Source organism: Bombus impatiens, unplaced genomic scaffold, assembly GCF_000188095.3.
Source record: "Bombus impatiens unplaced genomic scaffold, BIMP_2.2 scf_0637, whole genome shotgun sequence".
NCBI lineage: Eukaryota > Metazoa > Arthropoda > Insecta > Hymenoptera > Apidae > Bombus > Bombus impatiens.
In genome coordinates this window covers 602,189-626,800 of record NT_177056.1, presented here as the reverse complement: position 1 = coordinate 626,800, position 24,612 = coordinate 602,189, and the positions used below count along the sequence as shown (strand labels likewise).

Sequence of the window (24,612 nt, the reverse complement as noted above, 5' to 3'; positions counted from 1 at the left end):
GTCAAAAGAGGAAAAAGAGGTTTGGAATATATATCTTCGTAATTTGACGCGGCTTATGTACCGAGCGTAACCATTGTTTACGGCTTATAGGCGCGCTAGATGGGGCTCGTGCTTTATGGCGTGTGCGAGGAATCGAAACAAACTCGTGGATCGAGAAATAGTTTTTTTATAAGCTGTTGAAGAGCGTTCTTAACGCTTGCATTGCGGTTTTGCATTTTTGATGCTGTGGTTTGAAAAGCGTTGTCTGGTGCTTCTCGTCGCGACGATGACAATATTTTTCTCTATAAAATTGTTCGATAAATCTATTCGACATTATTTGTCACAAATGAAACATAGGATCACCTAATATTTAAAATATCGTAATCCACTAGCATCCGTACCGCCGTTCCAAGCATCTAGCAACCAAAATTCGAACGTGTTTAGACGACAATCTTCAATTTTCATGCGAATGTATGATTTTGAATTTTTGACAGCTGTCCTGCGCCAAATTTTCACCAGAACCACTCATATTCAACCACTCTAAATTCTCAAAATCCGGATAAAATCAATAATAAGCAGAACATGTCAAAAGTAATATAAAAGAATGACAAAACAGAAAAAGAAATTCCGAAAAATTATAATAATAGACAAAGTTCGATCGATTGAGACATTAATACATACACTTTTATTTCCCTTTGGAATAAATTCGTTCGGTTTTCCTCGGTTTTCTCGATCGGAACGGGAGATCGGATTTTCACCCGAAAAATTAATAAACACCCGAAAGGCTAAGAGGATTACCTCGGTTTCGGTTAAAGCTCGTGTTTCCACGAGTCTACAATGACGCGTGCACACGGCCGGTTCTCACGGCCGCAACAAAACTTGATATAAACCCCCCACCCTGTCCCTTCTGGTGCATTATGGTTTTCGCCGGACGAAGCTGCTTATAATAAATCATTCGGACCTCCTGAATGTTACTTCCCTCCCGGAGTATGCCTCAAATGAACAAAAGGGATCTCGCAGTCGCGTGATTCAGCTCCGAATGATGAATCTACGCGTCTCGTCTCGTTTCCTTGAATAATAATTAGTCACATGGTATTTAAAGACTCTCTTAATTTAATCGAATTTTTCTTCCTCTCATATTTATCTTTGCGGATGCAATTAGATTGTTCGTTATTTAGATAGGTGAATCTTAATCTTCGAATTTTTATTGTCACTTACGTCTTTACTATTATTCGACAGAGTTTTGTAAAAGAGCGAGAAAGTTACAAACGCAAAGGCGTACCTTTCGAATGCACTCAATGCGCAAAAACATCGAAAATATCCAAATTAGGGCTACTAGCTGTTTAAAAAAGTCCAATTCGAGACGAAAGCTGCTGTCACCAAATACCACATTATAATAACCCTGGAACACACACATTCAGTCGCTCGCCAACTATCCCGTATTTTCCAGCCAACGGCTATATACATATATATGTATATAGAGAATACGCAACGAAGCAAACTATAGTCTGCTATACATTGCACGTTGGAGAGTTTTTCGCCCGAGCGGTTCGCGTAATAATTTTCCACGGTTCCGGAAGCGAGGTTCCTGCAGGTTAAGCTCTGATATCCATGCATTCTCGAGGGACACGTGGCTGGCTCCATTGGTTCGATTAATTAATTAGCACCCATTATCGAGTTTCAAGAGCGAGTCGAGAGTCCGCGCCGCGGCTCTGTGTGTTTTCCGTACCCTCGAGGAAGCAGACGGCTGAGCTGGTCCGGAAACGAACCAGAACCTCAGGGAACATCCGCGTTACGAACACATACCGTAGTATAGGGTGAAATGATCGGTCCGGTTAACATTTTTATTTATTTCTGAGCCTAAGTTGTTTCAGAAATGAATGGCCAAATTCTACTCTCCCTAACGAACAGAGATTCAAAGAATAGTATTTTATTTTCTGTAGCAGCGGCTCCTAAACTTTTCCGACCCGCGTACCACTTGGCAACCAATTTTCCTAAACTGTGCCCACCAGTATCAGAGAAACAGCGTAAACGCTAAGCAGTCGAAGCGCCGCCAACTCAGTATGCTTGGTGTATTTTGCATTTTTCAATCTCTTTATCACGCCCGTGAAACAATAACCACGAGAGATTCTGAAAACTATGGAAAAATGTGGGTTGCGTGAGCAACATCCTTTGGGACAAAAGTTATGAGAATATCGATTGGAAAATTGCCATAAAAATCGCGAGTGAAATTATTTGCATCGAAAAATTGAATAATATACGGCAAAGGGCTAATCAATCGAGAATCGATGAATGCATTGTCCGTAACAAGTATTTCGATCATCGTTTTGTAATTATCGCGAAACTTCCTCAATTCACGGTTTGGTAGATTCGGAATATTGAATCACCTAATGGTTGTTTCTGTTTCTCTGAACTCGGTGAATGGACTAATAGCGTTGCATCGTCTACCCAACTTTCAGCTAACAATTCCCTTCGATAACTTCTCGTTTTAGTCGCAAATTCATACCTCGTGTATTTCAAAAAATCATTTAACGGGTATCAATACAATTTTCTATTTATTTTAGTATATAGGAATTTTAGATTTCAATCAAGTAAAACAGGAAATTTATTAAAAATAATGAAAACATAAATCATAAACGTAAGTGTACACATTCCTTAATTAGTTTACTCCGATAGGAACGATATCGCACATGTTGATTCTACGCCATAGATGAAGAAATTAATTAAACATCGAACAAAAGAAATGACAAGCCAATAAACAATTTCAATTACGGAATAATACAATCTTTCGCTCTTTGCAATCATCATTAAATTGCTTCTCCAGAGCCAATATGCAATAATAAAATTGATGTTCCATCTGTCAAACTTTACGCAACAACAAAAACAAACGTGCTAATAATGGAGTGCAACTTGCTACTATTAACTTGTCATGAATTTATGCACCTCTAAAATTCACATTTTATCTATATATTTTATCTATATATTTGTTCACGAAAACAAATCCCTTGGTATATAATGTAGAGAAAGGGGATAAATAGACGAAGCATACGTTATGAAGTATATATACGTGGATATAAATTACAAGAAAAAATAAACATAAAATTTAGACGCGTGTACCTATAGCAAGCGTATTAAAGAGTAATATTAAAGAGTGAGTCATGGGCCTGACCGGATACATCAATTCCCGAATGTACAGCGCTAGTATGGATAGCTACGCGATTTACGCGATTAAAGTAGCCATATACCGTACACCGTTGCCCAGAATGGAGCAAATTGAAATTCCTCAGACTTTCAGAAGGATATTTTAGTTATATAAGACATACATACCTACCTAACATAAAAAATCCGAGGTATTAGGTGTATCTACTTAATATAAAAAAAAGAAACAGATGTACACGACGAGGAATTTGTCGAGGAGGGTTCGAAAATCCAAGTAGCAACCCCAAACGGCTGCAAGTCGGGATGGAAAAGTTTGGCGGGTGAACTTTTCGCGAATAGATCGCGAGAGAAGTGAAAAACGTAACTAGCAACGGGGACAACGGGCGACACACACACACACACACACACACACACACACATACAATTCATCCCTTTGGGAGTAGTGAAAGAGGGAAAATACCGGCCCGCGGTTGGCCAATGGGAATTGAAGCCGCAGAAAAGCCCCTGTGAAAACTCTTGGCCGACCTCTCCGCCCGGTTACTTCCACCCTCGGAGCAACAACCCCCGACTTTCTGTAATTTCCTCTTTCTTTTCGTCTTCATCGCGGCTTCCCTCGTGGGGAAAAAAAGTCGCCTGCAAGCCGAAAAGCCGATCGCGTGCCTCTTTCGTCCCAGACTTTTCGGACTTTCCATGGGATGCTCGCTGCTGTGGAGTGGGTCTGTGGTTTGTTTGGGTATACTTTGGTTTGTAGGTATGTAGCATGGTTTTTTTTGCGTGTATTATTAAGTTAGTTGTAGAATTAGTGGACAATGTAATGGATATTGCCAAATATTTGATAGAAATTATCAAGTAATATGATGGAATATATACGAATGGTTAAGGCTCGAAAATTCAGTGTGCGATTAATCTTAAATTAAAGTCAAATTTAGTAATTCTTCAGCTTCTGTACGTACGCTTATTATACATATAGGTTATCACTCGTAGCAGTAGGATACATTACGGAAATATTTCTTTCTCTTTTTATTTGTATGGCGAAGCCCGTAAGATAGCCATTATTTTAATATATTTTTACATCTTGATAAAACGATACTTTTAAGTTACTGTATGTATATCTTTTTAATAATATAATGATTGTGCAATTTTTATGCATTATTTCACTGCATGGTTCTTAATGGGTTTACGACGAGACGTGCGGAGGGAATTGAAACGGGTAATCAAAAAATTTCCTCGAATACGAAGGCACTCCACGATTTTCCCTGAAGCTAGTTAAAAGGAATTCGAGTCCCTCGAGTATCTTCCGGCAAATCGGAACGTGGATAAAGTTCACCTGCATTAGAAAAATTTGTTTTCGTTCGTTTTAATCAGACAGTGTTAGAAACCAGCAGATCAATTTTCAAAATGGATTTTCAACTCTCCAAAGTTGAGTAAAGTATATCGAAAAAGTTCAAAGTCCCAAATGATTCCACCAGGGTTTTATTTTATAATAGATTGACGGTATGTGGTTAAAATAAGCTAAAAGCCCGTACATTTTTACAAAGGTAATAGGACGCTACGTTGATAAATGCTAATAACTAAATATAATAATTATCATAGCAAAGCCAAGTATCACGACAAACGATCTTTTCCGTCTGCTTATTCGTTGAAAGAATATGGCGCAGAAATTCAATGGCAAATTTAAAGATCTGTACTTGAAATTTATTAAAAAATTTCAAATTACATCAAAATATCTTAAATTCAGATTCGCAGTCGAGAGATTCATACCCTTTGCCTACGCTGTCTTTGACTTCACAGTCTCCCTACGTTTCTACATCGGCTATACGTGTTTAGCGGGGCAATCTCGACCAGGGGCCAACTTTTCAATTTTCCGTCGGTCGATTTCGTTGCACAGAGTAGCTGGGAACACGTGTGCCGTGTGATTCGTGTGTGAGCCTCGCTCAATTTCCTCGGTGACGAGCCGGTCGACTACCTGTAGACGAGCCGATTTATCACGGCCTATAATTGAACGGAAGCAATTTATTAATCGGCCTCGCGCGGCTATACGATCGATCCTACGCCACTGCGCGATTCTTTCATTCAAAGGCTCTATTCCAAGGCCCTGAATGCAGATCCTGACCCAGTTTTCACGTTTTTATGCAAGCTTCAGCCAAGAGTTATAAGTTAAGGGACTGATGACCTGGACCTTTCTACTTCTTTTTAATTAGTTTAGAGTTCTCTACTTTTCTTTCTCTTCCGGAAATATTGGAATTGTTGTTTTATCTCCTCGTGTTATTTCGAGCAACATAATTTACGAGAAGAAAATAACATCCTGGGGATTTCTAAATTAAAAATGGATAAAAAAAAAGAATACAGGGGAGAAATGTTTCACCGTTAATGGAAGTTTGCACAGTGAACAGAGATAAAGAACTGACGCGAGCAAAAATGTTGGAAAATCTTGAATGAAACTGTCAATCAATTTTGAGCACATCGAGCAGACAGAGAGTAAACACATTGTACGATATACGAATAAAGCGCGATTGTTTTCCCGGGCAAACATTTTTAATTAAAGCAAAATTTGGGAATTTTACTTCTGGATATCTAACTGTACTTTTATATTTGTATTATAATAATAGTAATTATTCAAACGTTCGAACAATTCGACAGGTGCTCTTTTTTTATCGTAACCCCCTGAAAATTCATTCAAACGGCATAATATTTCTGGCGGAAAATTTCAAATTAACGAAATTGAAGCTAATTCGCGATCGACTCAATTCTCGAAACTACTCCACGTGAGTTTATTTTTGGCGATCGTATCGGCTCCAAAGATCGACTTGTACGGTTTGACAAAATTATTTCCGGTTGACCGGACGAAAATTCAGCACGACGCGACGAGTTAAACGACAGGATCAATGCCGAGGTTAGACCGAGCCAGGTCTTAAGCGAGTTACTTTAATCCAATAGCAAACAGGATGAGATCCGATTAAGCCGCGTTAGCCGGCTATTTCCAGCGATACCGACGCACCGGCGCGTCTTCATTTTCCAACAGCTTCCTCCACCTCCGCGTTAACGTCAACGTTATAGCTTCTAATTCGCACAATATCTGGCGAATGTTTCTAAAAATTAGAAGCTACCTCGGAAGTTAAATTGGTTGGACGAAAGTTTGTTGGTGTTTGTTGAGATTCCATTTATTGCAATCAATAGAACATTCTGACGAGTCTGCGATTGAAAACCTTTTATCTACGTATACGAACAATAAGTTCATTTGCCTTTGCTATACTAGCTATTTACCAGAACTAATAAAATTTCACTAAGATATAATTCTTATCGTATAATCTTCTTCGCTAATTTATTAAAAATTAATTAATATTTCCTCTTCGGAACCATTCTCGTAATATAAATAATAGGACACGCTGAAACGATCCGTCTAATTAAGATCGAACGCGAGGAATTACGTCCACTTTTGCAGCGTCACAGACATCTGTCATTTCATAACCGACGCTCGACGAGTTCATTCAACTCGACAGTGAAGAAGTTCATTCACGTCTGGCTACTATTGCGATATTAGACGTCTCTGAAGGGGCTTCTACCAACTTTACATCTAATTTACGTAGAATTATAGCCACAGAGTTAATCACCAATCTCTCTCCCTCTTTCTCTTTTTCTCTATATCTCTTAACGTAGGAAATAATTTTGGTGTAAAAGTAATTAACGGTCGAGGATGGATCATTTTCGTTCGTAGTGAATAAATTCACTAATTATTCTAATAATCCTAATTTCCTAAATTGAAAAAGAAATACTTGCAAAAATTCTTATTTTTCAACTAAACTGTAAACTAATAAATTCTTAAAAAAAGAAAACATACTTTGAATATATTTTATTTGTAAATGTTATTATATATGTATTTGTAAATGTACTTCAATATAGAATTACCTCAAAAGAAAATGATTATACGATTATATAAATAGGTAGCTAACAAAATTACAGATAGTGGATCTGTTAAATATCGTAGAAAAGTATAAATAACATGATAGCGAGAGTAAGGAGGTCGCAAGAACGACGATGCCGCATAAAAAGCCATTAACCCGGCCGATTAACCGCATTAATCACAAATTAAACGTGACTCTTCCGGGTTAATGATCAACGATCGTGAGCAACTTCTTGCACAATGAGTTTTCAGATAAATTCGCCACGCAGCAGTGATAAAAGTGCTAAACAGCTGTACAATCTCGCAAAATCTCGATTCACTAGTTAGAGAGAAATAACCTTTTTTGATCGATTAGTGTATTAAATAATACATGGTTCTACCTTTTTCCATAAGAAAATAGTTCCATATTTTCAACTTTCAAATGAGATTTCTAATTATATTTCCCGTCCATATTGACACATCATCTAACATTCATAAAATTCACGGAATTAAGCGCATGAAATTCTCAACCAACTCGTAATTTCAAAGTTACTTTCAAAATACGTTTTAACTTAAAACAGTTTGATCGAAATCAAAATTTTTTTAGCAAGCGAGGGCATTAATTTAATTATCAGAATGTTCTTCTCAATACTGATAGAAATATTTTTGTAAGATCGTTATTAAATTTTATAATAATGGGAGAAATAGAAATCGTCGAGTTACAAAGATAACAAAATTCTGAAATAAAATTTCCTTAAAAACAACAGCTAAATTATTTTCATAACTGCAAAACCAATCTTAGAATCTCAAAGATCTTCTTAATTAAAACTTTCTCGTGTCATCATAAAGAATCAACCAAACTTTTATGTCTCTTCTTGCATAAAACGCGAACTAGTTCAGGAACGGAAAGAAAGAAAAGAAGAAAAAAAAGGAAAGAGGAAAATGGAAGAATCTGTCTACTTCGACGCGAGATCGGTAAAAATGTTCATTTCCGCGGGAATTTCGTATGGCGGCCGGAAGTGACCCTGATAAACGGTATTAAACGTTCCAACGCGTGCTTTGAGAGGTCTGAAAACGGTTTTCAGTGCTTCCGCAGCGTGATTCCACGCTTTTATTTGAATTTTCAAGCCCCGGTTCTCTGATAACGACATTCTAAATTCTCCGAATCTCTTCGTACCGGAAGTAGTGGTCATCAAGCTCGACTACACGTCGCATAAATTATCTTTCTGCGTCTGTATATCTTTGAAACCTTAAGTATGATTCTCGATGTAAAAATTGATATATCCTAATTTCTTTCCTTTATTATAGTCGCGTTTTCTGATTCAGAAACATTATCATGCAATGCCCATTTTACGTTTTCTGGAAGATACACCGCCAAGGGAGCGCTATATTAAGCCATTGCAATTCGTTCTAGTTTCTGACGGACGGAAATTAAGAAAAGAAAAACGCCCTGCTCCGATTGATTTCGTAGAGGATCTTTCCATAAGCTGGATTCTGAATTTCAACTGAACGTACCGATGTTACTGGTCTGAGCGGAAGAGAGAAATCTTTGATCTTAATTCGAGCATAAAACGGAACTTCTCATTCTGCAGTAAGAAACAATTATTTAGAAAGAGAGAAAATGATCGGGCAAAGAATTCTATTTTTAGAAAGGTAATTTGATCTTTCCATTTGACAAGGGAATGAATGATCGGAAAAGCTACATTGAAGGGATCGTAAAATTAATAGCGTTCCGTGGAAACGCTAAATAACAACGTCGAACGAATCCTCGCCTACACCCGCTGCTTTCAATTGCAACAAATCTCGTTATTCAGTTTTTCCTTTTGTCAAGGAAAATAATTAACAATTAGACACAGACCGTTGCTTAAGGCAATTACAGAATTAATAGCGTTCATGGTGGAATAATAAGTTCGGGGTAGGGAACAATGTAGTTACAAAACAAAACCATCACAGCCCATAAACCTCCATTTTCATCTCTTAAAACGAGCCTTAATCCTTCTCTCTGGCATACGAAAATCGCCTTAAGAACCGCACAAAGACGGATATAACAGTTGTAAAATACGACGGCACGATCTAATTCACGCCTCATAAAATTAAAAAAAAAGAGAGAGAAAGAGAGAGAGAAGGAAAGAAAGCGGGGGAGAAATAAAAAGAGAAGAGAATAGAGAAACAAAGAGAAGGAAGCGGTCGCGCCTCATAAACCGTAATTCCCAGCAATACGAGAAGGAAAACGTGGACAAAACAGGAATTTCCTCGATTATACCGCCGGGACGTTGATTTCAAAACGAGTGTGTTGCGCGCGAAATTTAAAAAGATACACGCCGACATGTTTTTTTTTAATTCCCATTATTTCACAGAATTCGTGACTTTTGTTACACAATATATAATACGATATCAGACACGCAATAACATTTTCATCGGCACTTTGAGCATGAACATGTGTGACAACATTTTAAACTCGAGAAAGATGCCATACATGCCGACGAAATAAAATTGTCTTCCGTATTATACACGAAACGTAACAAAGGGGAACCATGTAATAACACGATACAAGCCTGGCACGAAAATCCGGGCTCGAAACCGAGCGTAAACAGCAAAATTCAGCAACTTCTTGAAAAATAAACGAGCGATTAATTAGCAAAATTAAAAGCATCCAGGAACACGGCACGCCGTGTCGTTCCAGCCTAAGTATTCTTCTCGCGTTGTGTCTTAAACAAACGTAAATCTAAAGCGTCGAGTGTGCGGCAAAGCTGTACCAGCCTACTATTGAATTTATTAATCTCATTACGAAGTACAACGATGAGATTTAAAAAATGAAATTTTCGACAAAAGCTGTGACGCAGCGAGTCGACCGCGTCGAGAAAGTGGAATTTTCAATTCTTTGATATCTGCTCCATTTCTGCCACGTGTTGTTACTTCGTTGCTAAAAGAATAATAAATAAAGAAAGAAATAATAAGAGAGGAAAGAAGATCGAAGAAATATTTTTGTTGGACGGAAAGGAAGAACTTATGGGGGTTGGAGAATGTCAGGGTAAGTAGGTCGTGAATCACAGAGGTATGGGGTTGATATTCAGATGAACGAGCTTGTTACACGCGATACACCGTGGAAATCGATAGGTGCACGCAGCCAGCCCACCCTTCGATGCAATTTTTCCTCACCCCCTTTTGCGTAATGGGAATTTAATATTAACTCGATACGTCTGTTTGATAATCTAGCGATATAATTCTAAGGAATCTTCTCGTATTTTTATTCCTCCTGTTCTTTTAAAAATATCAATTCCATATACCTTCTGGTATTTTTACGCATGATTATTATTAAATTTTATAAAGATTGACATAAAAAATTCAAGATTCCTTCAAAATATCTACGAAATTTTCTCTATTAATATTAACACGTTGCACGTAATAACTCGAATAATAAAAATATATTTTACAGAAACCAGCGAAAAATTCTATTACCAAAAAATAGCATTACAAGCATATAATTACTCGTAAGAGAAAAATATATTGCCATAGAAACCGGTGAAAAGAATTGCTCAAAAATTTCACGATTTTATCAAATAGTTTCTCAACGTTCTCTGTCTTCGACAATCCCTAAGCTTCATCGATGATTCAATCCGATAATCGACGAAGAATACGCAAGAAGATTCGCTATAGAAACTATAGACTGTAAATAAAGAGAGTGGAAGAAAATGGAGATATAATAATTAGGGAAGGAATCGAGGACTCGCAGAAAGTTGTGCTCTCGTTTTGCCAACAAAACCCTCTGCTTCGTCTGTTTTCATTCCTGTTCACTTCGAGGCATCCAACCCTCCACCCTTACGAACGTTTGACCGATCGTTTAAGCAGTTTAAGCGGTCTGTGCCAAGTTTAATCGAATTTAAATTGAATTTAAAATGCTAATATAGAGAAGCACGGTGTTTCGATGCTCACGTTTTATCATATACTTCGCGTTCTCTCGCATAGAAGTATCCCTCCGTCGCGAAACGTTTCCATATTTACCGTTCCCTCTACCTTTTTATCCTCGTTTTGCTGCACTCTCCTTCTGGCTTGTTCTTTTCATTCGCTTTCTTTCAAATACAATTTACATTTCTCATGCGATATATAATTTTTCCGTAATTTATTCTCTTTATTCTGTCTATTTATTTTATTACGTGACTTTTTACGTTTTATAATTTGTATGCTCATATTTTCATTATATTATACCTTTTGTATCACTCATATCGTACAACGTGTGTATGCTATGATCGTACTTCGATGCGTTTCACAATAGAAATACGTCGATGATTTCTACAAAAATAAATAAAATTACTCATTTAGTCGGGAATAAATCGCGTTCGTTTTACAAACTTTATTCGACGAAACTTCGTCGTGTCGCGTTATAAACGAATTTCTCTTTGCGGATTTTCATTCGGAAGAAGCGATAAGTGGTTTCCGAGTTGGAGAAAATTTTGTTTTCACCAAGTTAAATTTATTGCGCCAGAAGAATTAGATTTTGCAGGAATACAGTGAAATTTCGTTAGGCAGAATGTTCCAAAATGTGTAACGCAAACTGGTAGAAACTAATTTATCTCGGCGAAATATAGAGCTGGAAATTAATTTCACTTATTTGGAAGAGTTACATTCGTGATTGTTCACTTCCATTATGAATTTTTTCCTCGCGTACGAATGTGTTCCTTTCGCTTCCGTATGGCGAAATCATCGTTTCGAAGTTGATGTTAGCGAAAAAAAGAAATTCGATATTTCACCAACGTGTTTCGTCATAAAATCGTAAAGAAATTTGAAGGGAAAAAGAGTATGAAAACTTTGATGCGACCGGGAAATAGGTATATCGAAGTGAGAACAAAATTCATGCGGAAACTTTACATGTTATCGATGATCGGAACCATAGTAACCGCGATACTCATCGGGAAAACAAGTACAATTATGTTGAAAATAGAAAACAATGCACATCGAGCTTTTTTCTTCTTTCGCCGCTTGCTCTGTCACAATTACTCGACAAGAACAAAATTAAAATCTGACAAGAAAATAAGTAAAATTACGAACCAAGCTCTTTCAACGGAATAATTCAGAAATTGTGGTATATTTCAACACCACGAGCAAGTTGTTAATCGCACGTGAAACAGTTACAACTTATACATTTAATAACAAAAACGAGGCAACGAAATGGAAGATTACTTCGTTTCAGTTAGCCGCGTTAAACTTAGTAACGCGAGTTAATATTAAACCACGTAAATAGAGCGGGAGATTCTTCGACCTGATACAGAGCACGAAACAAGCAGAATAATGCGAGAGGTTCGGCTTTGTGCCGCAACACGTCGCAGAACTGCGATTAAATATGTTTGAACTTGAACCAGGAACTTCTCTTCGTTAGATTCTGTCTTCGAATAAAAGGAGAACGAAGATAAGAAGAAAAAGAAATGTCCAAAAGATGGCGCGAAAAAATTCCACGATCTAAAATAAATTTATTAAGCGTGTAAATATTCCTCCATCCTCTTCACAGCTCAAAAGATATTGTCACAACGCTAAAACCTCGTTTGCCGTAACGATCGTGCGTTTGCCTGAACCTGTCAGATTTTCCATAAGAATCAACGAAGATGCGTTTATTGTATCTACTTCGACGATCTTCACCGGCATTAACACACCACCCCAAACATACGTTAGCTCATGAAATACATTATAATGTAATAGATTCTTGAAATCGTTGATAACATAAAGCAATCTCTAAGTATTTACACATAACGTACTTCACGAGTATTCAAAAACGTAACATATTCTAGAAGCGTTCACGGATACTTTCGCAACTTGCTAACCCTAAAACCAACTAAACCCAAAAATGCACCTGCCATTCATCCTACGCAAATTCATCCCAATCAAAGGTCAAGTCAAACAGCAGTCGTACACACTGAAGCATCGCTTCTCCGCGTATCCAAAATTTCGTGGAAAATCCCCCTCAGCCAAATTAGTCTTTCTCTACCGAAAGGACCGCGGACTGAAGATATAGCAAACGCGAGAACGATATCGAGAATTCAGGAGGCCTGGCGGGTCCGCGGAATCAGACAAAGAGGCCGACCGGCCGTTCCGGTAACCAACTTAACCGGAAACTTCGAATCAAAGCAAACACAGGGAAAGTGCCCGCGGGGGCCAGTTCGTCGGTTCATCGTGAAACTCGATTTACTATCCGGCACACCACCGCCAGCGTTTTCGCCCCTTCTCTATCACAAGCGTAGAGAGGGGCATCGGATCCAAGAGGGGTGCGCTTTGATGCAACACAGCCCAAGCACCACCCTCATTGTCGTGTTGCAACAATGCGAGCTTACAGTCAGTTTGCGTGTAATTGGGAAGCCTGTTAGCCCCATGAGCCAGCGAGTGCACGATAATGATGAGAGTTTCCTGGCTGATCGAGTTACTTGAATTGTCTTAGACGAGGCTTTGGAGGACAAGCTTGTACCTTGGAGAGATCGAGAGCCTGGTGAAAACGGGGATAATTTGTTTTTCGAGGTTTCGCGAAGGTTTAGGCGTGATTCTGGCAGGATTCTGCAGAAATACGATTACCGACAGTGGAGAAACGCGAAAGAAGGAATGACCTATTAGGATTATCTAACGATTATTGAAAAAATCGTTAGACGTTGGTCGTAAAGATACCAAGAATCGGCCTATCTGTTGAAATCTTTATCAAAATCCCGATACAAATAGAAATGTAAAAGAAAAAGAAAAAATGCTCTTTAATTTGTCCTCGCTTATACTATTTTATTCGAGAGTATCGGAACTTACAACTTTGTAATGAATCTTATCGAATGCTGACGCCCTCAAATCGAATAAATAAACGAAATACCATATTAATAGTCGCAAAATACAGGAAAAGATAAAAGTGGGGAGAAATTCGGGTTATCCAAGTTTGCTAGAATCCTGATTACGGATATTTAATGCATGTTAACGGAAACGTGAACGTTGTACGCAGGCGAAACGCGTGTAGAGCGGTCAGTACAACAGGTACGATAATGCGTGCTCTCGGTTTGTTTATACCGGGGGGGATTAAAATAATGCATCGATGCGTCGGTCCGCCGCATTGAGCCAGATGAAGAGATTTAGCCGGAGCGCAAATTACATACGCATTAACGTGGGAAATATACCGTGGCCGAGGGTATGCATAAGCCACGATAAACGCATGTGCGTATATGCGTGCTCTTTGTTCAAAGGAGCGGGTAACGGGATTCGATGATTTCCTGTGATCGAGTGTGTCCACCAGTACGCGTCAACTGTCTCCAAGAATTTATGGATAACACGGAACAAGCTGATTTATGTATCGTGATGCGATATTATAACTTTTTCGGTGATATGGCGAGCTATGAAGGTTTTTGGTTAGAGTGGAATTTCGTTATAGCGATGAGAGTAAGGTATCGATGAAAAACAGCGTCTTTAGTTTCACGGCGATGCGTCGCGTTGAGGTTAAAAATCTTTTTTTTTTTTTTTTTTGTTTTTACTTATAGTTTATATATTATGTACAGTAGTATCTATGTATAATCGAAACTTATATAATAGAATAAATAGTTTTTTTAAATTTTATACCACTTTCCTGTATAAAAAAGATAATCCAAAAATCTCTGGAAACACGCGCTATCTTTTATTTCAGTAACTGAGACAAAGAGCATTCCGATTTTCTTTACAGTATTAATAAATCAGTTTGCATAAAACAACCTGCACGATATAACCCAAAAATAATTCAAAAAAATATTTAAATTCAATAACGCTGTAAAACCCAAACAAAAATTAATTTCATTCGGTAAAATAAATTAAAAGATTCTATTTACTGTGTAAATGTTATATCCTATCGAATACTAGATCGTCGATTAAACCACGCCACAGTAACTCCAAGCAACTACAAAATGCGATCTCTACAACAAAATCGAGATGTTCGCCATCTTTCAGTAACGTTACATCGTTGCAATTGAAACACGTTGATTTAGCGATGCGTTTTCATTTAGGCAAACCTTCCGCCGGAAAATTACGCGTGTCCAGAATGAATGCAATCCTCTGCTAGGTCGAATATTTCGGTTTGGAACGATACGTTCCGCCGGATTATTTGTCGCTTCCTACGCGCGTTACACGCAATTCGGGATAAATTAATATTAATCGCCGTTAAACATACCGTTTACAGTTCCCTACGATTACTGACTCGTTGAATATGATTTTCGAATGACTTCTCGAATGACTAAAGAGTAGAATATGTTTGTACGCTACTGGCGAAATTATGCGATTACAAAGTAGAAAATATATTTGTAGAATTTTCAGGAATACCGAGTTATTCGTTGAGTAAAGCATACGAGCAGATAGCGAAAACGACGAACGGATACTCGTACGATCTTATATCTTTCATTTAACCGAAGAAATAAAATCTAAATAAATTTTGGTACTATCACGCAGGATTCGTTAATATTTTGAACCAGATTCGTGGAAATTTAGGTTTCTCGTGTCTGTACATATGTATGAGCGATGTCTGTAGTTAGATGGAAGACTGTTTTTACTTGCGGTTCTTTTGTTAAATCTGTAGTTGCGGAGAAGCGTTTTAAGTGGAAGGAAAATTTTTCTGAATGGCAGCTTGCACAAAATTTCCTTTTTCTCTCTGACAAACTAGGTTACGAAGTTGGTATTCCGTGAAAAGGAGAGTAACTGTATGAGCTGTCGGCGTTGAAATGCGAAATTTTGAAGCAGGTTTACGTTAATTTTAATTATCCTAATTCGCTGGGAAAAAGTTTGGAAAACGTGGCAAGTACCATCTTCCCTTTTTCTACTAAATAATTAACATTAATAATAGCGAAACCAATTCCATTTCTGGAAATGCAACATTGCTATTGTAGAGATAATTAAACAAATGATAAATATTAAATAAATATACAGATGATCTCACGCTACTGAGTCAAGACATAGATTCAACATAGCAAAGGGAGAAGAAAAATGTTATTATAGAAAGTGAAATACTTTCGAATGGTGCATACGTTTCGTTTAAATTTATTCTATATTTCATAAACTATATTACATTGCATTTAACTATTTAAACTGCGTTTTAGTAATTACACTCCTAAGGAACAGTGAAACAATCAAGAGCATTTGAATTAATTGAGATTCATCAAGATTTCTCAATATCTTTTCCATGACAATTCGCAAACTTTTTACCAATCTCCCAATCGGTCGACAATTTCCACAGAGAATACTAGCTTTGTGAAATCGTCACGCAAACGGATAATAATAGATAATGATGGTCAAACGGACGGCCATCGGGCCGAATCGATGATTCGATTGTTTCTGTTATTACTCTGTTTGGCCATCCGCGTCCTGCTCACCAAGTGACTCGCTGGCGCGGCACAAACTGCACTTCCTCGTACGGATCAAATGCGTTTTTACATGGATTTGGCCAAGGCCGCGACTAAATCGAACCTAAGTTCCAGTTTCGTATTCTGTTCATTTTCCGATCATTTCAACTATCTCTATTAGAATGACTTCGATCTTAGATCCATCGTAATATTTATAAAAATAAGAACTTCAAAATTTGTAGCAGTCACATCGTTTGCCGCTCCGTTTTTTCAACTACAGTTCCATTAATTTTAAACTACATTCGGAGCGATTTACCAGGAATTCTGATAATTCGACCGAAGCATCATCTAACTTTTGATTTAAACAAATTGAATAATGACCATCCACTTGGTAAGTTTGGGAATTTCATTAATATCTCGCCTCATTACCATGTTAACAAGCCCTACTTAATTCACAATTATTATTAAATAGTTCATTCACCCGGCATTTTGCGCATTTGACCGACATTTCAAGCCGCACAGTCTGTACAAGTGGTTTTCACCGAGAAATGAATAATTAAATTCAAATAATTACCTATCTTCTCTATTTAGCTCGTAATCACTACCATTAATTGACAATTCTTTCAATCGAATAATCTTCTCGTTTAATAATTATTCATTCAGTCGCGATTCATTTTCCGCGATCTCGTAAATTTGAAAAATTCTAGAATCGGAAAATCTACAACTGAGAATTCTAGCAATGAGAATTCAGGAAATAAGAATCCCAGAAATGAAAATTTACAATAATTTACACAAGAATGCGAAGAATCAGCATTGAAAAAATACAATGAAAGTTATAAAATTCAAACTATCTAAGTTAAATTCCAAAAGTCCGGAAATTAATTAACAATAATGTTGGAAAGGAATGTGAATTCTGAATGCGCGGTAACCTCGGCGAAAGAACATTGGTATTAAAAAGCTGCGTCTATTTTTATTCAATTTCTAAAATTTACTTGGATTCTTATAGGACTACGTAAAATGAGATTTTAGTAGGTTGTCACTTACCTGATTTTTGCCTTTGAGGACGAGAACGTTTGTAACACGGCCGAAGGGGACGCCAAGATGGATGATTTCACCCTCTGATACTTCGTTGGGGATGTTTCTGATGTGGATAACCCTCGAAAGTTTGCCGTTGTGGCTCTTGTCGAGTTTAACCTGCGCATACACAAAATTCTCATAGTTAGTCAGAAGTTATATACTATACAGTATGTGTGTATAATAAAATTGCAAATAACCCACGACAGTCTCGAATCATCGAACCCTGTATTTCAAAATAAACTTTTCGTTTTTTCAATTATAGTGAGCTATTAGAATATTTGGTACGTGGACGAAACAAATCCTTCTCTCGAATCTCATCTCTCTATAGTCACGTGCGTAAAAATATAAAAACGCATAAAAATCCGGGGTCGACTTACAAACGATATAAATAAAAAATCATGCACGCAAAATATCTCCAAACACTGTATCGAATAAAATTGCATTCGTTCCTCAAGGGTGCCGGCTTTTAAAATTCCATCAACCCTCGTTAAAACGGGGGTGGCATGCGTGCAGACCTACACCACTTCCGGCCTAGGAACGAGGCCCCGGTGTACAAGTAACGAAACTTTTCGCCCGCTTTCGTATAAATTTAAATCGAAATCCCGCCGCCGGCGGAATTTTCAATCACGGCTCAATCTAGTCGAGACTCTCGGCAGTCACTGCGTCCCTTTTCGTCCCTCTTTGCCTGTTCTTCCGCTTCTGCCGCGCGTCTTTTCCTGTTCCCTTCCAGCCTTGGTTCCCTTTATTCGAGGCCCGGAGCTTTCCGTCGGGTTTAACCGATCGGAAAATGCGCTTCTTACCGAGTTACGGAAGACAGATACTTCTGCAGCCTCTGTAAACCCTTCCCAGATATTTTTCTTCTTCAGGGGACGGGGGTGAAATGTTGGTTAAGGTTTCGCGGCTGTCTGCTCGACGTGTAGGAATCTTTTTTTCTTGTTTCGCAAGTAGTTACTCGTGAAACGGATGAGATCTCGCTGTTTTTATTGTTTAAGTGAGTTTATGAAATTCATAAGCTCCGAAACTGCGAGAAGCGTACGAAGTTGAAACGGTATCGAATATGCAAGAATAACTTCTGTTCTTTGTACTATCGACGAAAGAGCTGTCGGAATTATAGCGTACTTTTTGGTGAAAGGATGGTTGGAATGAGAAAAGCTTTTGACAATACTCAGCAGAATGATGGGACTACTAACCCTTTGCGGACGCGTCGGCATACAGCCACCAGTGCTTATCTATCGTTTTTAGCGATAAAACCGCTAGGGTCATAGCATAATAAACAATTGGAGTCAGAATACAGCCCGTAGAAAGATACCCTGACCGAATCTTATCTCTGTTTCAGATAAACTTTTGTAACTGTTTCGGATAAACTTTTGATTGGGTTGTTTCACAGCGTATTTCTATCTCCGACGTCGGTCTTTTGTGGAAGCTAACAGTCATCCAATCCGTTCAAAAATTTATCTACATATATACATATGTGCCTACATTGAATGAAGACACACTTTTCATTTCTACTACTCGAACGTGAAACGTCATTAAACAAAGATAATCCGTAGAGCTATAAATAAAGAATACACTTTATATTATTATTATACTTATTATAACTCGAGATATAAATAGAGAAAGAAGTAAGGGAACGCATTATGCGGTAATTGAAGAGTAACGATTCGGAATCTTGTGTGTATCTAGTGCATTGGAATTATACGAAACGATGCCCTCGTTATGGATTGCACGCGCGCGCTCCACTATCGAATAATACACGAATATAATACGTCATTATACAAGCACCGAGAGAACCGATTACTTCGCATTCAAATCGTACAATATCGTCGTCAAAATCTCTCGAAGGTAAGGCAAGATTTAATCCGTGCCGACATTATTCCTTAGAACCACGATAATTCGTATACTATCACTGTTATTATCCACCTTATTTACATTCGATACTTGTCTTTAAAATACCTCGAATATTAATGCCAGATATTGTTCCTTTGAGGCTTGTACTTTCCGTGTTTCATTGGATTTATCTCATTTTCAATTTGACGCTTTGAGAGCTGATGAAATACTACGATTAGTAGTAGTAGTAAGTTAGAAAAATATTTTTTCTTTGATAAATCGTTATTTTGCGAAAGGAAATCAGGTAGGTCAAGAGAAATTACGTATCTAGGTATTTATTAAAAAATTGGTCTCCTCCAAGTGACAGTTAATAAATCACGAGGAATATATTTTTGAACGATACATGATCAAAATTTGTAGGTGTACCGCTATTGTAGACGTCGATTTGCCTGTCATCCTCGTGCTTCCCGGAAAAATACATGTGGCAGATCGAATATCGTTTCTCTATCATTTATCTTGTCGCCGATAGAATGACGATTTTGTAAAAATTTGCCGACAAAAATTCCAGCCAACTTTTCTGAGAGTTATTCTCATAAAGAATAAATAAAACGTGAAAATGGACCAAGGAATAAAATATAGTCAGTACAATACGCTCTATTGTGTGATTCGATAAAAACTTTGCATAAAATTGTCGACAAAGGTTCTACTCATTCTTCCAAAGCATCGCTTCCTAATTAAACAAGGAGGAAAACTTCTCAAAAATGCTGATTCCATGAGTTCTCAAAAATGTCCATCTAAAGATTTCCATGTCAAAAATTTTTAAGAATTTCTTTGAAGAAGAAACTTTTAAGAAAAAACTCCAACTTATTTCAGAATACGTATCTAAAAAAAGTATTGAAAATATTAAAATCGCCGAGATTCTTCCGCATCTCTAAATTCCACCCCAGTTACATCACCCTTCTCAATGTCAAAGCACTAAAAACGTTCAACAATGCAACATAGAAATCGAAATAGCCAGGAAGGAATAAAGAGGAAAAAAAAGAAGGGTCACTTTTCGACGTGTAACCACTGAATACTCTTTCCGGTGCCGTGGACAGGGGCTTAAGGAGTGGAAGAATCGCCGCGGGAAAGAAGTCGAGGGTTTAATTTCAAAGGTTGGCCGAATCCGTCAGAAGCCACTCGAGGAGATTCGAAACTCGGAAAGAAGCGTGGAAAACTCGTCGAGTGGATACTTATATTATGTACCTAAAGCTTTTCGAATGAGAAACAGACAATAAACGAGGGTGCGTTATATAAATTTTATTACAGTGACGCGAATAAAAAAAGAAGTGACAATAACGTAAGATTTAATTGTCTTTAGAATCATACATTTAATTGATAAATTTGAAATTGAAAGATGCGATTGTAACATGATTCTATAGTATCAATTAGAGCTTCTTTGGTATCTATACTACTATCTATAAATCGCATAATATCGATTAATTTCAATTTTTATATTATTCCTTGCTTCCGTAAACATAATTTCGTTTTGCAACGTTGCAACATTCTTTCTACTTGTTACATTTTCTTTCGTTCGCTGCTATAAATTCAAAAAGAAAAGGGAAACAAAAATTACTTTAAATTCGCCTAACATTACAATCATAAAAAATCAGCGTTAACGCAAAATCGAAAACGAAAATAGAAATATAGGGACGAAATTGGATAAAGGGCCGAATAATATAGAAAACAATCGCAGTGAAAAGAAGCATGGTTGAGAAAAAAGATGTGAGCTGGAAAGTTGAGCGCGAGCAATTCCGAAGAAGAGGCTATCAAATGAGATACTCGAGATGTCGAGGACGAAACGATGCGGTACGCGAGTGCCTGTCGATCGCAGAGAAGAAGAGGCTTAATTGGCCGGCGTTTTCCTCGTTTTTGCAAAGGTAGCTTAGGCCACCGAGAAACGCTGCAAACAAGATTCGCTTCGAGGACCGTTCAATCGTTCTCAACGACGACCTCGAGGACCTACTCGTGTGCCTGGACAACGTGTTCTCGGTGTCTTCCTCTCGTTCCACTTAGCTGTCCAAAACTTCGATTTGACCGGTGCCTTTCTTCCAGTTTTTCTTCTTTCTTCCATGAAATTTTGAGACAATTGCTATACGTTCATATGTTATAGCATTAGTACTTTTTTAATATTACTAGATTGGAAGGATAACGCGAAAGTTTGCCTACTTTTGTACACGATACTAATTTATTTTCACAATTTCGCTGCAATTATTTTTATGAACCCTTTCATTCTACGTTCCTTCTTATACACAGTTCATCTTTATACGCGATACCAGCACATTTTTAGATATAATTATACGATTATAATAGATAATAATTTTTTTCTCCTCCTTATGTAAGAGAGAATAAAAATGCGAGTTATAAAGGGTTAACCCTAAGGGACGATAAAAATCCTACTTTCACCCCCTTTCCTGTTTCCAACCAGCCTCTCGTCGAGAATACGTCTTCCTTCATCCGAGCCGATAATTGGACATAATGGAGGCAATTCGCGGAAAATCGCTTGTAGGAAATGGGCACCGTGACCTCCTCCCACCGGTTGATAACGAGGGAGGATGCGCTCCGCCAACCGGAAGTCAACATTCCAATTCCGTTAGAAAATGCCTCGACACGGAATACCCTCTCTACATCGCAGGGAACAAGGGATACCATTTTACTCTCTGTTTTCTCTTTGTTTTACTACACTCTGCTGTTCTCTTATTCAATTTTTAAAATAATTACAATTAGATCGTGAATTTTTGTGCAAATCCATATTTTTATGAATACTATTTAGATTCCAAGTCTTAATTCCGAGTCTTTTAAGACTCTCTAAACTGTTGCAACCATGCGTCAATACTATTGTTTCAATACTATTAATAAAAAGAATACCATAACTAATTCGTAATGTTAAATAAATACAAAAACTCTAAATTAAAAGGACGGAAAGAAAAAGTGGGATTCGCAATTAAGGCAAAACTATAACGTGGCTCGAACACGAGTCAAATACCAAGAGATCTCGTATTTCAAGACAGGACGTGCGGCAATATGCAGCGGCAAACAAGTTCAAACACGCGAGGAGCAACCGATCCTGTCCCAATAATAAAAATCAGCCGTCGTATTATTCGAGGAGAGCCAAGCATGGTCCACGTAAAAGAGATTCCCATCGATATCGCCCTGCTTATCCTGTTTCATCTCGCTTGCTATACTAGAAGTTCCCCATCTTTTCGTCCTCCCTTGGCTCGATAGGATCTTTGCCAACACGATAGAAAATTCGCTTCGCTTAATAAATAAATAATATACACAAAATATTAAACGTTTAGTTTATTTTTTTAAATAAGTATTAAAATTTCCTTGTATTTAAGATTCTAATTCTTATAAGCTGTTTACTAAATGTTTTACGCTTAGGATCGCGTAGACGGAAACGTCGTACAATACATATAAATCTTTTAGTAATGTGACAACTATTTCTTACACTTTATCTCGAAATTATATAATCTATCTCAAGGCAATGTATTTTTAGGAATAAGAGTAGAGGTAAATATTACAGAGAAATTTCTTGGAAACGTATTGTGATCACGCAAAGACCTACTGACCACGTTTTGTTTACATACTTTTCGTTTCTTCTTGCATGGCCATGAGCTACATCAGAATGAATCGACTGCGTTCGTACAGGAAGAAAAAAAAATAATGCGTAGCATGTAATATTTCATCTCAGACCGTGCAAAAATCTGTCGATTTTAATTGAAGAATAATTTGCCCGCTAGAGCAGAAAATGCTAAATTTATGTACAATTCCTAAAAAATTAAACAACTCGAAAATTAAAAAACGAGGAAAATATTCAACTGAATGTTTACATGTTTGTATAATAATCTTGTACACGAAATACCAGGAAATAACTATAACCAAGAGATATATGAATAGAATAACAAATTTCAGTAATACATTTTGCATGAAGCACTCTCAGAGAAATTTTTAAATATATTTATATATTAGTATAATAATATCCTCTGTAATTGTACTCTAGCTTCCTATATGCAATGCATTAATACGCTTGTCAAATACCATATAAAACACTAAATAGTTATAATCTGCATATATCAAGAAACAAGAGTACTGAAAGATAATTATTATTCTTTGAGAGCTTCCTACTTTGCTACTGTAAAAGAAACACATCTTACGAAACACAACAGATATATAAACAATGCCGCCATATTGCGATATGCAGTTTGATTCTCGATATGCAAGCAATCGATATAAATCTTCAACTATCGAAACACGTATCATATCTTTATACCTAACCATTAAATAAAATGCGGCCAATAAACAGAAATTAAAAACTTACGCGTACAGGCAATACATCCAGCAAGGAATATGGACCGTTTGTTGTCATAGAGTTCGCGTTTTAGATCGTTGCGCATGTCCATGGATCGTTCGAACGTCGACACACGAAACTATCACTGATGCGGCACAGAAATACAAAAAAGCACATGTCACGCAAAAAAATATACAACACTAACGCTCGCGAGTATGTTAAACGATGACGCAACGGTTTCCGAATCAACACATCCAAAATACGACGGAAAGCAAGACTGAACGCGGGAAAGTGATGCGAAACGACGACCGGTCAATGTCACGTTGATGCTCGCGCGTCCCCGTCACTACTCGGTTTCCTTCGGTTGCGCGCGCTGTCGGTATAGGAGTGGGGAAGACTGTAACCCGCATTAAATATAAGTGCGCGAAAAATGAATATAAATACGCTTTTTGCGAGACGTATTTGTATTTATTAATTAAGCATGTCGAAGTATATTAAATTTAGTATTAATTAATCCACTGAATATTTTGATATTTTGTATATTTTTGTATACTATGTGTACTTTTTGCATTTTTGCAGACTTAAAAATTCCTACAAGTGAATAAAATTCTGCAGTCCAGTTATTAGTATTCTACTATTTTCAGTTTAGTCAGATTTACACTTTATCCTGTCTGTATTTTAATTAAGAACCAATAATACGCCATAAATACAATCAAATTTTATGACAATAATATTCGATAAGATTAACGATTATCTTATTTGTTCGATATTTTCTATTTTATAAAAGTTTATTGCTTTGAACCATCACAATGCTTCCTTAATTAAAAAGGACTAAAATTATCTGTATCACCTTGTAAAAGTTATAGTATAAAAATATATCTGAAAAAGGAAGTAGAAGGGAAAACGCACGTGCCGGGACGCAACAGGCGACGCTACGCTTGCATCCCCATTAGAATTCCAAGTAGGTTTCCCTTTTTCTCTTTCCTCCCGTTTCGCTAGCCATAACTTCCGTCCTTCAGGCATGTTTCCACCCTCGACCACCGACAGGA

The 24,612-nt window shown here is 37.4% G+C and overlaps 1 protein-coding gene across 17 annotated transcripts in view; it reads right to left on the bottom strand.

The window, feature by feature from the left end:
• LOC100745429 (polypyrimidine tract-binding protein 2) overlaps positions 1-24,612 on the bottom strand; it is a 423,740-nt gene that overhangs the window by 72,913 nt on the left and 326,215 nt on the right. For 15 of the 17 annotated variants that reach the window (XM_033322433.1, XM_024369659.2, XM_033322434.1 and 12 more), the window contains one exon: positions 17,374-17,523. In XM_033322433.1, coding sequence (XP_033178324.1) covers positions 17,374-17,523 — 150 coding nt within the window. Of the gene's footprint in view, positions 1-17,373; positions 17,524-23,593; positions 23,846-24,612 lie in introns of those variants that run through there. The other 2 variants (XM_033322440.1, XM_012389126.3) reach the window with 2 other exon arrangements.